The sequence below is a fragment of the Trichosurus vulpecula genome, chromosome 3, assembly GCF_011100635.1.
Source record: "Trichosurus vulpecula isolate mTriVul1 chromosome 3, mTriVul1.pri, whole genome shotgun sequence".
NCBI classification, from domain to species: Eukaryota; Metazoa; Chordata; class Mammalia; order Diprotodontia; family Phalangeridae; genus Trichosurus; species Trichosurus vulpecula.
The window spans coordinates 362,934,500-362,948,992 of NC_050575.1; the positions used below are offsets into that span (position 1 = coordinate 362,934,500).

Sequence of the window (14,493 nt, forward strand, 5' to 3'; positions counted from 1 at the left end):
AAGGGTTTGCCATAATGGGTTGTGTTAAGTAATCCCACCCTTTGGGAAGTCTGTTTTCACAAGCCGCCAGATTCAATCTACTGAGCTAGATTGAATCTGAGCACCTTCATGGAGGCAAGATGTGACTTATATACACAAAGATTGTAGGTGGATCTAAGGAGGTCTTGAGTAGTCCGGGATGACTAGAGCAGGGGTTTAGTGGACTGGGGTGACTGGGGTAAGGTCAGACACCAGGGTGGGAAATAGCTAATGGCTACCTGGAGATGACAGACAATAAGAGAGCTAGGGTATAGATATTTTGATCACAATCAAGGGTGGGAAGCGGGCCAGAAGGCAATCCAGAGGTAACCAAACAATGAAAGGCAAGGCTAGGCTAGGCTATTTGGGCATAAAAAGCTAGATCAAGTGGGAAAATTCAGGGTGGGGCTCAAGGGGGTTCCCACAGACTGTACTCTAGATTCAAGGGGATTCCCAGAGACTGTACCCTCATCAGTACTAAGCAAACAACACGTGGTCAGGCCTGGAGTGGAGGCGGAAAAGGCCCCAAGTGGGAGGGGAACTTCAGCTGAGCAGGGAAGGAAGCTGGGGATCCACGGATTTCAATAAAAGTCGCAATCTAGCCGCATACTGGAAGCTCCATGGGTGGACACTGAGTTTTTGGTGTGGTCTGGCTGTACCCAGGGTCTGGCACAGGGCGTCAACCCAAAAAGAGGCTTAATAAACAGACCCTGCGACTGGAAGAAAAAAGTCGCATTTCCCAAAAGTCGCCCTCTTCAGTCCTAGGCATGCGCACAAACCTCCTCACACCTCCAACCTCACTTCCGGGAATGCCCCAGACCCTACTTCCCTCAGGGTAGGGCGGGATCTTCAATAGCGGTTGCCACAGAAACATCAACAGGCGCCAAAGTCCTGCATCCTGAGGCTGTGGAGACACTAGAGGGAGAATGGCCGGAAGGGGCGAGGGGAAGTGGCTCTGACGTCTCTTCCGGTTCCTCTCGGCTGTCACTCGGGCAGCCTGGCCTGATGGACTTGCTTTGTGTCTCCTCAGTCCTCCCTGTCCCTGACCAGGAGCTGGGGCTCCTCCGGCCTTCGGCTTTCCCTCAGACCCACGGTCTCCCGCGGTCTCTCCCTGCTCATGCCCCTCCGGCGAGCTGAGCTGCCCCCAGGGATCGGGGGTCTGCGCCGAGTGGAGCCGGCTGCCAGGCCCTGCCTCGGAGGTCTTTGTGAGCGCGGGGCCGGGCGATTCCCTTGGCAGGTGCCTAGTCGGGCCCTTTCCTGGGCTAGCCGTCCCCCGCCGGCCCTTGGGCCTCTCTCGCTGCTCCCCGTCTTTGCGGGAAGGAGAGCTGGGCGCAGCCCCGTGTTCTGCACCCCCCTCCCCCCAGATTCCCCCGCCTGCCACGTCCTGGTTGGGCTGCCCCCGTCCCTGTCCGGGTTTGGGGCTGAAACCGCAAGTGCTCCTCCTGTGGTCCTTGAACCCTCCAGCCCGGGCCTGGGTTGTTTGTGAGCTCCCTGTGTGCGGGGGAAGTGGGGCGGGAGGGCTGGTTGTGCCCATGGTCTGGAAGGGGCAGGGTAGACTAATGCTTGTCTTGGGTCATCTTTCTTCTGCCTTCTGAGCCCTCTGTCCTTCTCCACGAGGGTGGGAATGGCCCCAGTATTCCTGACGGCGCCAGGCTGCAAAGTGAGTTCAGTTTGTTCTTGAAGAAATGTTTGTTTCTTATCTTTGGCCTGGAACCTAAGAAATGGGGTCTGTCTTGTTTGTGCCACGCATTAAATCTCCTTGGGCTTTACTTATTTGTCATTGGAGGTGTTGGACTAGATGGTGTCCAAGATCCTTGTCTCTGTTTCTACATCTGTTCTATGATCTTAACCATACCAGAAGGTAGAATTTAAAGACCATAGTAATTAAGAAGTCTGATTGATTGGATTGAGGTAGATGGTGTCTGAAGTACTAACAGTTTTAGATCTGTGCTCCTAACCTCCTCAGAAAGAATTTAAGTCTGGAGTTGGTCATCATGTATTTCAATCCTATCATTTTAGAGATGAAGAAACGGACTTAGTGAGAGAAGTAATATTAGTTGTTATTTGTGTAGCATTTTAAGATTCACCAAAAAATTCTCAGACAGCTCTTTTGGGCCTCACAACGCTCTGTGTGCGGGTACTACAAGTGCTATCTGTATTTTATAGATGATATAGCTACTAAGAGGTGAAGTCTCATGCCAGGTCTTCCTGATTCCTTTTCAGCATTTGATCCATAATATCGTGCTCCATGTAGAGTCACACTGGTAGTAAGTAGCAGACCAGGATTCTGTACAGAACTTTTGACTCCCAGGGCTCTTTCCCGCCTCTATACCATTTTGCCACTCTGTATAACATTTATACCTTCATAGGATGTGCTTTCTACTTTGCTGCAGTCCTCTCCACATACAGTGTACTCATTCAAGTCTTTTAATTCTAGGATGGAATCCTGAGCTGGATGTTGTGGGGGGGGGGGGTAAAATACAAATAATACAATAATATAAAATATTTAAATCAGTCTCTACAAAGCACTTTCATCTTGGAAATGTATAAGTACTATAAGCAGTATTTCCCAATTTGAGAGGAGGAAACTGGCAGGGAGGGGAAGTAAACATCTCAGGATCATTCAGCTAGGTAAGACTCAAAAAGGTAGAACAACATATTGTTTAAGTTTCCAGATGACTCATTTCAATCTAAAATATTCTATGCATTCAAAGAAGTAACATTATAGGATCAAATCATATATATATTTTTCCTATGTATTTGTCTTGTTTTCTTTTTGAGCTAATATAGGGGTCTACTTCATTGGCTTCAGTACAGAAACTTGTTGTGGGAAAGGCAGAGGAAAATGTTAAGACTCAGTTGGCCTCCATTTCTGTGATTAAACTAGGCCCAGAACAAGGCAATTGTAATAATGCAAATCATGATTTTTGTTTTAAATTTATTATTAAAAGATAACCTTGTGAGAATGTCTTTTCATGGTATTGAAAAGAATGGTATACAAGATATCTTAAAGTTAAATTTTTGGGGACCTATATTATGTTGAAGTGGTTGGAATATTGCACAAGTGCAGGAGGACCTGCATTTGTAGTCCTGGACCTTTTCAGGTCACTTAATGTCTTTATACCTCACTTTCTTCATTTGTAAACTGGGGGAAAGTAATGCCCACAGCACCTACATCACCTATGTTCTTTGCAATGTTAAAACGAGATAATGTCTGTAAGGGAGTTTATTAACTGAAATACCATAGAAAAGTCAACTATTAATATTAAAACATGCCATCTTGGGAGTGCTATAGTAAGCATGTTTGAATTACTCTGAAATGGTACAAATAGGAAGGAATAGCACTGGACAGTGTTATCCAACAGAAGTTATGCTTGATTATTAATGGAAAAGGATTATGTTGTTACCTCTAATTGGAATCAGTAATATTGATATTTATGTTGGATATTTAACTTAAAAATTATATCAAATGTATAAATTGGGCATTTGAGGGAAATGTATGATTTGTGCTCTTGTAATGAGATGATGGTGTCACTTAGCCTTTCTTAGAATCATCATTCCCATGTGTGAAATGAAGATAATAATAAGGTTTTACCCTGTCTTATGGAGATTTTGTGGAAAAAGTACTTCATAAATCAAATGTGCAATAAGTTTATGAGTTCTTGTTTTTTGTGTGCAATGAAAGATATATAGATTGTATTTGATATGAATTTGACTTGGAACCCTAAAAATCAAGAACTACCTTTTAAAATTTCTACCATATTTACCACTCCCAGGAGGTCCAAAAGGATTCAATAACATTCAAGGATGTGGCTGTGGATTTTACCCAGGAAGAGTGGGGAAACCTGGACCCCTCCCAGAAAGAGTTGTACAGGGATGTGATGCTGGAGAACTATAGGAACCTTGTCTTCTTGGGTAAGGAGAGCTATGACTGAGTCTTTGCATAGTGGAGTCTTGGTCACTTCACTAAACAAATAAGCATTTTCTACATGGTAAACATTCAAGAGTTGCTGTTTGACATGTAGAAACCAGTTGCTAATCCTCTTGGTGTCAGAGTGATTTGTTCTGTTCTTTAGTCCCAAGTGAAAGGTCTTTACTATGTTTAGATGGGAAATTGGTTAGTTATTTGTGAGACACCTGAGGTTACTTCTTTACATTCTCTGTCCATTTAGATCAAAGATTCTCCTCTAAAATTCTAGTGCAGGTGACTGAGGGGTTGTGTCAAATGTAATATTTCTGTGATGGCAAGTCATCTGTGTCTTTTCTCCATCCATTTCTGGAAAACAATATAAAGGAGTCTCTCTCTTCTTGTTTTTTTTTTTTGTTTTGTTTTTTGCTTTTTGACAGGGCAATTGGGGTTAAGTGACTTGCCCAAGGTCACACAGCTAGTATATGTGTCAAGTGTCTGAGGCCGAATTTGAACTCAGGTCCTCCTGACTCCAGGGCCAGTGCTCTACTCACTGCGCCACCTAGCTGTTCCTGTAGATTCTTTAGATAAGTTTTCCACCGTCCTTTGCATATCCCTAGCATTTCCCTTTACCATAGGTAGTGATTGGGAATAAGACAGGTAGGGGTTTCTTTCCTCAACCTTTTTCCATTCTAATGAGCAGGACTTACAGTTTGGAAACCAGATGTGATCTCTCAGTTGAAAGAAGGAGAAGCACCTTGGATGCAGGAGAGAGAACTACCAAAGAGCACCTATCCAGGTTAGTCATTGAATACCAGACATATGAGACTTCAGAGGCCATCTAAGCCAACCCCTTCATTTTACTTGTTAGGAAGTTGAGACACAGAGGTTAAGCACCTTGCCTAAGTTTCAGTGGTGGTAATTTTTAGAGGCAAGTTCTGTATTCAGGTTCTTTAACTCCTGAACCAGCGCTCTTTTTGCTATACCGTCCTGCCTACACTATGAAATTAAGTAGCTTGACTGATTTCTTTCTCTAGTTTTATTGAAGCAGCTAAGTCGTATAATGGATAAGAGTGCTACACCCAGAGTCAGGAATACCTGAGTTCAAATCACAAACTTATTAGCAATGTGGCTCTGGGCAAGTCACTTCACCTCTGTTTCTTTCAGTTTCCTTATCAGTAAAATGGTCTGCTACAGTTCTCTTCTCAGTAGAATGGGGATAATAACATCATCTACTTCTGTCTATCAGACTTGTTTTGGGGATAAAATAAAGTAATGTTTTTGAAGCACTTTGCACATCTTAGAGTGCTAAATAAATGACAACTACTACTATTACTGTTATTGCTACTGCTCTGGCTCTTCTAGTAATACATTGCATAATATTGGAAAACTAACTTGCTTTAGCCTTGATGTTATTGAGAAATATTCCAGTGCTTATCTGTTATAATTAATGTCACATCTTAGTTTCAAATATATACTTTTATCATTTTTTAAAAGCAAAACTAAACATCAAAAAATATGAAACTTGATGCAATATTTCAAACCCATAGTTTGACCTCTGCAAAACCTCTACAAAGATTGGGGAAGGTACTATCTTGTATTTTTTTCTTTGGAGCCAACCTTGGCGATTATAATTCTATGAGCTCTACTTATGATTGCTTTGTTGTTGTTGCATTTCCATTTACAATAGATTTATAGTATGCTTTTTCCTATTCCAGCTTATTTTGTATTTTTTCCTATGTTTTCCCATTCTTCCTTATAGTCATCAAAGTCATTATTTTTTTAAAAAATCAACAAAGACTACAACCTATGAAACTTATTTTATGATACAACAATAGTTTCAGTAACTAAATGTGAAAGGATAAAGTACAGAAAGAGGATTATAGACATATATCATTAATGAAAATTGAGTCAAAAATTTTTCATCCTGGCAAAAGGACCATGATAATATATCCAAAAAATTATTCATTAAAACTAAGTTGTAGTTGTTCCAGGGATGCAAAGATGATTACTATTTGGAAAACAACATAATAAATTTTATTGGAAACAACAACATCCAAACCACAATTATATCAGTGGATGTAGGTATTAACTTTGACAAAGTACATCACTAACTATGCCTAACAAAAAAAAATCACATAAGAGAGCCTAAAATAAATCTAAGAAGTCATATCTAAAACTAATATCTCATAATAATAAATATCTAAAGCTATTTATTCAATGGAGAAATTCTAAAAAAGTTTCCTATTAAATCAGAGGAAAAAAAGGCTACCTTTCTCTGCTGTTGTTTGCTAATGGTAGCAATAAAACAAAAGTAAGAAATTAAAAGCATAGAAATAGGCAAAAATGAGGCCACATTATTCCTATTTACTGATAAGATGATGGATTACATAGAAATTGCAACAAAATCAACAAAGAATGTTGCTCAGGTCAACTTCACAGATGCGCAGATAACAAAATAAACCTACAAAATCATTAATACTTCTCTATAGCAATAATATACCCCAAAAGTTTTCAATAGAAAGGCTTATCCCATAATAGTTACAAAATAAATAAAATATATGGGAGTCAATCTGGAAAGGCACTACCAAGATCTATGCTTTTTGAATAAATGAACAATTTAAATATTTGGAGTATATTTAATGCCTATGGCTTGACAGAGTAATACGATAAAAATGATAATACTACCTAAATGAATTCGGGGATGTAATACTCAGCTTATCAGACTACCATTGAGATGCTTTATAGAGCAAGAAAAAGAAAAACATTTACAGAAGTATAAAAATTCCAGAATCTAAAGGGAAACTTTTAAAAAACAAGAATGAAGGGGATAGCACTTTTATACCTCTTATGCTAGAAAGAATAGTCAACAATGATAAGAATAGCTAACATTTATATATCACTTGCTATGTGAGAGACACTGTGCTAAGCACTTTACAATCATTTTCTCACCTGATTCTTACAACAACCCTCAGAGGTATAATTTGGTACTTGTTAAAAACTAGAAAAGCATTTCAGTGGAAAAAGACAAGGTAAGAATGAATCAGGAATAGTAGTACTCAAGAACCCAATGTTAGATAAGCCTAAAATTAATTGAGGAAAAACTAACAATTTGTCAAGAATTGCTAGGAGCATCTGAAAGAAAACAGGTTAGAATTAGTTTTAGACCAATATCTACAGAATAATTTATTTATGTGACCACACTTAAACAAAATAAAAAATGCACAGACCAAATAACTTTCACAGTGATGACTGGGAGCAAAAATCTTATGCACACAACAGATTGAAGCAATCATAAACTAAAAAATAAATCATTTTGGTTTAATGAAATTGAAAAAAGTATTAGCATTAACTGTCAGCAGTTGGGATAAGAAAGGATACCTCACTTGTGTCTAATATCTTGGAGAATGGCATGCTATCTGAGATATAGAGAACTAACCCAGTTATATAAAATAAAAGCCTTTCCTCAAAGTTTGGATCATTAAAGGTAATGGTATCAAATATTTCTCCAGATCTCTAATAAAATAAGAAATGTAAATCAACAGAAAATTGAGAAAGGTTAGAAATCTTAATCCAAAGGAAAATGGAACGAGTCATAATTGAACTTTCAAAGATAAAACAAAAGCAAAACTTAACAGATACCCTGGTCCTAATCAAGTTAACTGAATGCTCTTACATATTTACAGGCAATTTGTAAATAAATGTTTGTAATGTTAGAGAAAGAAAAGGACTGCAATAAACTTACCAAACAAATAGGTTCCTCATACCAATTCCAGTGAGAGATAAAGTAGAGAAAGAGAACTAAAGACAACTAACTATAAATGTAGATGTTATATAAAGTTTGAATAGAACCTATAGTAACACATTAAAAATTACATGTAGGCAATTTTTTAATATAGAATTAAGGATTTACTTTATATAAAGGATAAATTTACCCCACTTTGCTTTCAGATTCATTAGGGAATATTTACATTTTCATTTCTTTCAGGTTGGGAAAGTAAGCCTGGAACCAAGGACACAGTTCAGGAAAGATTCAGAAAGGATGATTTCCATGACTCTAAATTGGAAGAACCCTGGCGATATTATGCTAGATTGTCAGAACTGCACCATAACAATGCAGAGAAATATTCTAGGCAAGTAAAAAAAATCTCTTAAAGGAATTTGCTGGCTAAGTCTAATCCATTTACTTTAGATTATATTGATAGATGAAAATGTCTTCATAAATTTGATAGACATTGATAGACCTTTTTACAGTATTTAGACTTATGCAAATTAAAATAGAACATAATGAATAAAAATATGTTCCATTTATTCAGATTTTTTCAGTTATTTAGAATATTTATTGGATAGAAACTTTATTAATGTAATACATGTAGGTAAACCTGCAGTCAAAATTCCTCTATTATTTCTCATCACAGAGTTCCTTTTGGAGAAAATCTCCATAAAAGTCTTAAACACATAAAGATTGTCTGCAATACGTACCTTGTTGAATATCAAATAATTCAAAGCAGAGTGAACCCTTACTAAGGTAATAATCGTGGGAATTCTTTCCATTCCAGCTCATACCTTACTCAACGGCTGACCCTGCATACTGGAGAGAAGTCTAACAAATGTGAAAATGTTTCTTGCTGCTGCTCACACTTTATCCAACATCAGAGCCTATACACTAAAGAGAAACCTTATGAATGTCATATATTTGGAACAGCATTCCCCTCTAGCAAATCCATTAATCACCATCAGAGAAATAATAATAGAGAAAAGCCTTATGAACATAAAGGTTGTGAGAAAGCCATGAACAGGAGTTCACAGTTAACTGGTCATCAGGAAATTCTTATTGTAAAGGAGCCTTACAAATGTAACATTTGTGGAAAGGCCTTCTGCCAGAGTTTACAGTTAACTGTACATCAGAGAATTCATACTGGAGAGGAGCCTTACAAGTGTAAACTTTGTGGGAAGGTCTTCAGCAGGAGTTCGCAGTTAAGTGGGCATCATAGAATTCATTCTGGAGAGGAGCCTTCCAATAAATGTAATATTTGTGGAAAGACTTTCCGAAAGAGTTCACAGTTAATTCTACATCAGAGAATTCATACTGGTGAGAAGCCTTTCAAATGTAATTATTGTGAGAAGGCCTTCCGCCGAAGTTCAAGGTTAACTCAACATCAGAGAATCCATACTGGAGAGAAGCCTTATGAATGTAAAGATTGTGGGAAGGCCTTCCACCAGAGTTCGGGGTTAACTCAACATCAGAGAATTCATACTGGAGAGAAACCTTACAAATGTAATGACTGTGGGAAGGCTTTCCGTCGGAGGTCAAAATTAACTCAACATCAGAGAATTCATACTGGAGTGAAGCCTTATGAATGTAAAGATTGTGGGAAGACCTTCCACCAGAGTTCAGGATTGACTCAACATCAGACAATTCATACTGGAGAAAAACCTTTTAAATGTAATGACTGCGGGAAGGTCTTCCGCCGGAGTTCAAAATTAATTCAACATCAGAGAATTCATACTGGAGTGAAGCCTTATGAATGTAAATATTGTGGAAAGGCCTTCCACCAGAGTTCGCAGTTAACTCTACATCATAGAATTCATACTGGAGAGAAGCCTTATAAATGTAATGATTGTGGGAAGGCCTTCCATCAGAGTTCAGAGTTAACTGTACATCAGAGAATTCATACTGGAGAGAAGCCTTACAAATGTAGCAATTGTGGGAAGGCCTTTTGCCGCAGTTCTAAATTAACTGCACATCAGAAAATTCATACTGGAGAGAAACCTTTTAAATGTAATGATTGTGAGAAGGCCTTCCATCAGAGTTCAGAGTTAACTGTACATGTGAGAATTCATAATGGAGAGAAGCCTTACAAATGCAACCATTGTGGGAAAGCCTTCCACCGGAATTCAGAGTTAACTCGACATCAGAGAATTCATACTGGAGAGAAGTCTTACAAATGTGATGACTGTGGAAAAGCCTACTACTGGAGCTCAGGGTTAATTCGACATCGGAGAATTCATACTGGTGAGAAGCCTTATGAATGTAAAGATTGTGGGAAGGCCTTTCTTGGAAGTTCACATTTAATTCGACATCAGAGAATTCATACTGGAGAAAAGCCTTATGAATGCAAAGATTGTGGGAAGGCCTTCAGTATCAAAGTACACCTTACACTGCATCAGCGATTTCACTCTGGGGAGAAACCTTATCAATGTCATGAATGTGGGAAGGGCTTCCACTGGAACTCACAGTTAACTGTACATCAGAGAATTCACACTGGAGAGAAACCTTACAAATGTAATAGATGTGGAAAGGCCTTCACCCAGAGTTCAGAATTAACTCGACATCAGAGAATTCATACTGGAGAAAAGCCTTACAAATGCAGTGATTGTGGGAAGGCATACAATCAGAATTCAGAATTGACTCGACATCAGAGAAGTCATACTAGAGAGAAGCCTTACAAATGTAGTGATTGTGGGAAGGCCTTTACCCGGAATTCAGAATTAACTAGGCATCAGAGAATCCATCTTTGAGAGCAGCCTTATGAAGTTAAGTGTTATGGATAGGTGATCGTATCAAAATATGCTTTACCAGACATCAGAGACTTCACACTGGGGAGAAGCCTTATACATCAGAAAATTCATAGTGAAGAGGAACTTTGCAAATGTATTCATTGAAAAAAGTTGTAGAGCTCACAGTTCCTTGAACATCAAAGAATTCATACTGGAGAAAAACTCTATAAGTGCAATAATTGTTGAAAGGCTTTTTGCTGGCTTCCAATCTAATCAACATATAAGAATTTATATGGTAGTGAAACATTCTAAGTGACAATAATAATGAAGAATTTGCCTGGGTAGCAAAATCTTACTAAACATCAGGATTCATATGGGAGAAAAGCCTTACAAATATACAACTGTGGGAAGGTCTTTCACTGGAGTTCATCCTTTGTTCAGTATTAACATACTTATAATGGAGAGAAGCCTCATAAATATAATGAATATGAAAAGAACTTCCACCAAAGCTCACAGTTTATTTGTCATCAGAGACTGCATAATGAAAAGCAATGCTTTTAAAATGAAATGATTGTGGAAAGACATTCTCTAACAGTATACACCTTAGCAAACATCAGAAACTATACCCTGGAGAGAGGCCCCATGAATGCAATGAAATGATTGTGGAAAGGCCTTCCATGATTCAACATTGAACTGTTCATACTGGAGAAAACTTTCATGAAGATAGAACTTTGTGAATGTAAATTAATATGGGAAAACTTTAAATCAGAGTACCTAATTTAATTTTGACTTAATTGAGCACTTAATTAGTCTTAACAAAATCAGGGATAACAAGAGGAAAAGATTTAGGAGAAGAGGCCATTCTACATGCGATTAGTTAAAAGGAGAAGTGTCATGTGTGAGGAAAAGCAAGTGGGCCACTGTGATAGGTTCAGTATTTACCAAGGTTCTTCCACCTCTTTCCCAAGCAGTAGTTCTTTTTTTTCTGCTAAAAGGCAGGGTAACATAATAACACCTATCTCACAGGGATATTGTGAGGATAAAATGCTATAATAATAATAGGGCACTTACCAGTTACCAGCATGTAGTAGGCACTTAACAAATGTTTATTTTCTACCTAAAGGCATAGAAAAAAAAAGCCTGATCTATATAGCATCTAGCCCTTCAGACTCCCAAGGCCACTAGAGTCACCCTATCTTCTGGCCTGACATATCCATATGAAGATTGAAGATAAGGATGCCTTATTTTTACAACTACATTCTTACTGAGCATCCTTTCTGTGTTATGGCTAATTAAACATTATTTTGTTAACTGTTGAATAACCTGATAGTGTCTCATTTGATTCCAGTTTTAGAGCTAAACTACTAAGGAACTAGCTTGGATCCATCTCTGCTGATATGCTTATTCTTTTAGTCTACTTTTTGACTTTTGTCTGAACTCTTCAAGTTCCTAACCCAAGTTTGAGTCAGTCAGCTTGTCCTTCTTTGGGAGTTTCAGTAGACTGTTTCTACACTTAGCCAGTATTAGCTTATTTGGAGTCCCTGGAAGTTGAGTGACTGAACTATGGGATCCCCTTTGGTCTGAGAACTTCTGCCCTGGCTTCCACTGCAGGCTTCCACATTGGGCTAGAGCCTGGAACTGAGTCTCCACTCGCCTCCTAAGATCAAAGCCACATAGCTACATTGTGCTTCTGGAACTTGTCTTTGCTCAAAACGCAACTAGGGTCCATGTTTTATGCAACTCCTCTCTGCCCTGGATTTGTGACTTGGAACTGGGTAATGGGAGACAAAGCTGCCAAATGGCATCTTTTACACCCTATACTAGTTCAGCCAACCCCTGGGATCCCTTTTTGCTCTGGTGTTTCCTACCCTGATGCACAGTCTCAGCCCTCTTTCAGTCCCTGGACACTGGAATGTTCTTTGTTCAACAGCCACTGGCTGTATCTTGTCTCCAGTGTCCATAGACATCTTTGGTTCCCTAAGCTGCTGTGGGCTAAAAAGATGATTCACTGATTTTTTTTCTTAGTTTTTCCAGTCAGAATTCAGTTTGATGTGTTTTCTAGATCTTTTTGAAGGACATTTAGTGAAAAATTTGGCTGTATTGTTTCCTCTTACTATGCCATCTTGACTCTACCACCTGTGCTCACTGAATTTGTGAGTAAAAAAGTGGTGATGAAGGCTAACAATGAGTGGTATCCTGATGAGATTCTAGAATGAGGGTGTGATTTGACAGAGACAATTCGAATATCCACATTTGAGTATCATGGGCTCAGCAAGGTCTCAGAAGCTGTACTTTGCCCAGACCGCTTATATTAGTTAGATGCTCCAGATGGAGGCTATGCTTTGTCCCTTTTTAGTTAGCTTTGACAGATAGGTGGCCCTATAAAGATGAATTTCCATTGCATCTGGTTCCTGGATGAGGGATGGGGTGATTCTGTAAGAAAGGGGTTGGAGTTCCTGAAGGAAAGGATGTTGATAGACTAAATCTTTGTGCTATGTGCCTCCCTAAGGCTTTATATACTCTCTTATCAGCCTGAATTAGGGCAATTTGAATCTGCCTTCTGGACAGAGCCCCATCCAGATGGTGTCATTCTTTAGCTATAGATCTCCCTTACCAAAAAATCATACAGGATAGTACAGTTCAGTGGGTTAAATTTGAGTGGGACATTGGGAAAGTGATGAGGGCACTTAATTCTATCATTACAAATATGTGCTCTGGGAATGTGAGATGAGGCACAGGGCCCATTGTTCTATTCAGGTAGATAGAGGGGTATATATGGCACTGCCCTGATGGATATTTAGGAGTGACTCTCAAAAAATGGGGTTGATAAAAAAATGATCAATTTTCTGCTTATGGATGTGTTAATAAAATTACTTTGAAATAAAACATTGGGGCAGTAGGAACCTTAGCCCCACATGAACCTAAAATGTATCCCAAAAGCCCCCACTCCAATTGTACATAAGTATGCTGGAAACTGCTAGCCAAGTTACTCATCAGTGAACCCTCAATAGGCCAATTGGTGCCCTCCACACCCCAGCCCCCAATTACCACAGGCAGACAATTATGAGAAGAGGTGACTAGTTTTGGAGAGATGGCACTTGTACTGGGGGCAACGAGGTAGCATAGTAGATAGAGTGCTGGGTCTGGAGTCAGGAAAATTCATCTTCCAAAGTTCAAATCTGATCTCAGACACTAGCTGTGTGACCTGGGCAAGTCACTTAAACTCTACCTCAGTTCCCTCATCTATAAAATGAGCTGGAGAAGGAAATGGTGAACCATTCCAATATCTTTACCAAGAAAACCCCCAATGGAGTCATGAAGAGTTGGACATGATGGGAAAAATGAACAAAAAGGAAAAGGAAAAGTAACCTGTACTGGCCCTTTTGGTTATTGTGGGTAGGGCTAAATGCAAACCCTTGCAGTTGCTCAAACCATCCCATCATTAGCACCAAATATTATCAGGTGGTGTTGGGGTAGGGTCAAAGAGATTTCCTTTCTAATGATGGACATAAAGTAGGTTATTTGCTTTACCAACATCCCTTAGTGGCTCATGAAGGACGTAGATGACACCTTGTGAGTTATAGTAGAGAGGAGGGATCTAAACAAGTTGTCATGCCCATTACTGCAGCTGTTCCAAACCACATCAACATATTGCATCAAGTAGCTTATGTCCAGGATGAGTGGTATAAGATTATCAATCTTCCTAACACTTTTTTGGTCACTATTCAGTCTTTTACGAACTTTAGGGTTTTGTTTGTACAGATCTTTGGGAGGTGGAAAATCAAACTCCTAATCAAGTCATCCTGGCAAGAAAAGGGTTGATCATCTTTTCCACCTCATATTTTAAGAATCATATCAAAAACTCCTTATGGGACAGCATATCCAAACTTTAATCACCCTTTGCTCACATAAGATAGATGCAGACACAACAACTCCTTCCATCATCCCCAGATGTATGGGTAGCCTTATTTGCTTAGATAGCCACCAATGCTATCCCAAACTCCTTCTTGAATATCATGAGTTCTTCTGTTCAGGCCTGTATAATGAAATGGTGGAGGAAGCCTGAT

At 39.1% G+C, this 14,493-nt stretch overlaps 1 protein-coding gene across 1 annotated transcript; it reads left to right on the forward strand.

The window, feature by feature from the left end:
* Positions 1–1,001: 1,001 nt before the first annotated feature.
* Positions 1,002–13,192, forward strand: LOC118844625 (zinc finger protein 420-like). The gene is made up of 5 exons (XM_036752555.1): positions 1,002–1,678; positions 3,795–3,933; positions 4,629–4,724; positions 7,914–8,058; positions 8,485–13,192. Exons 1-5 carry the CDS (start codon positions 1,643–1,645, stop codon positions 10,445–10,447), a joined length of 2,379 nt encoding a protein of 792 aa, XP_036608450.1. The 5' UTR covers positions 1,002–1,642; the 3' UTR covers positions 10,448–13,192.
* Positions 13,193–14,493: the final 1,301 nt, after the last annotated feature.

Excerpts from the sequence above, each read along its gene's own strand:
- LOC118844625 (XM_036752555.1), top strand. The coding sequence starts at position 1,643 with ATGGCCCCAGTATTCCTGACGGCGCCAGGCTGCAAA. Across the intron at positions 3,934-4,628 it reads TAGGAACCTTGTCTTCTTGG|GACTTACAGTTTGGAAACCA; the intron begins GTAAGGAGAGCT and ends TCTAATGAGCAG. Across the intron at positions 4,725-7,913 it reads ACCAAAGAGCACCTATCCAG|GTTGGGAAAGTAAGCCTGGA; the intron begins GTTAGTCATTGA and ends CATTTCTTTCAG.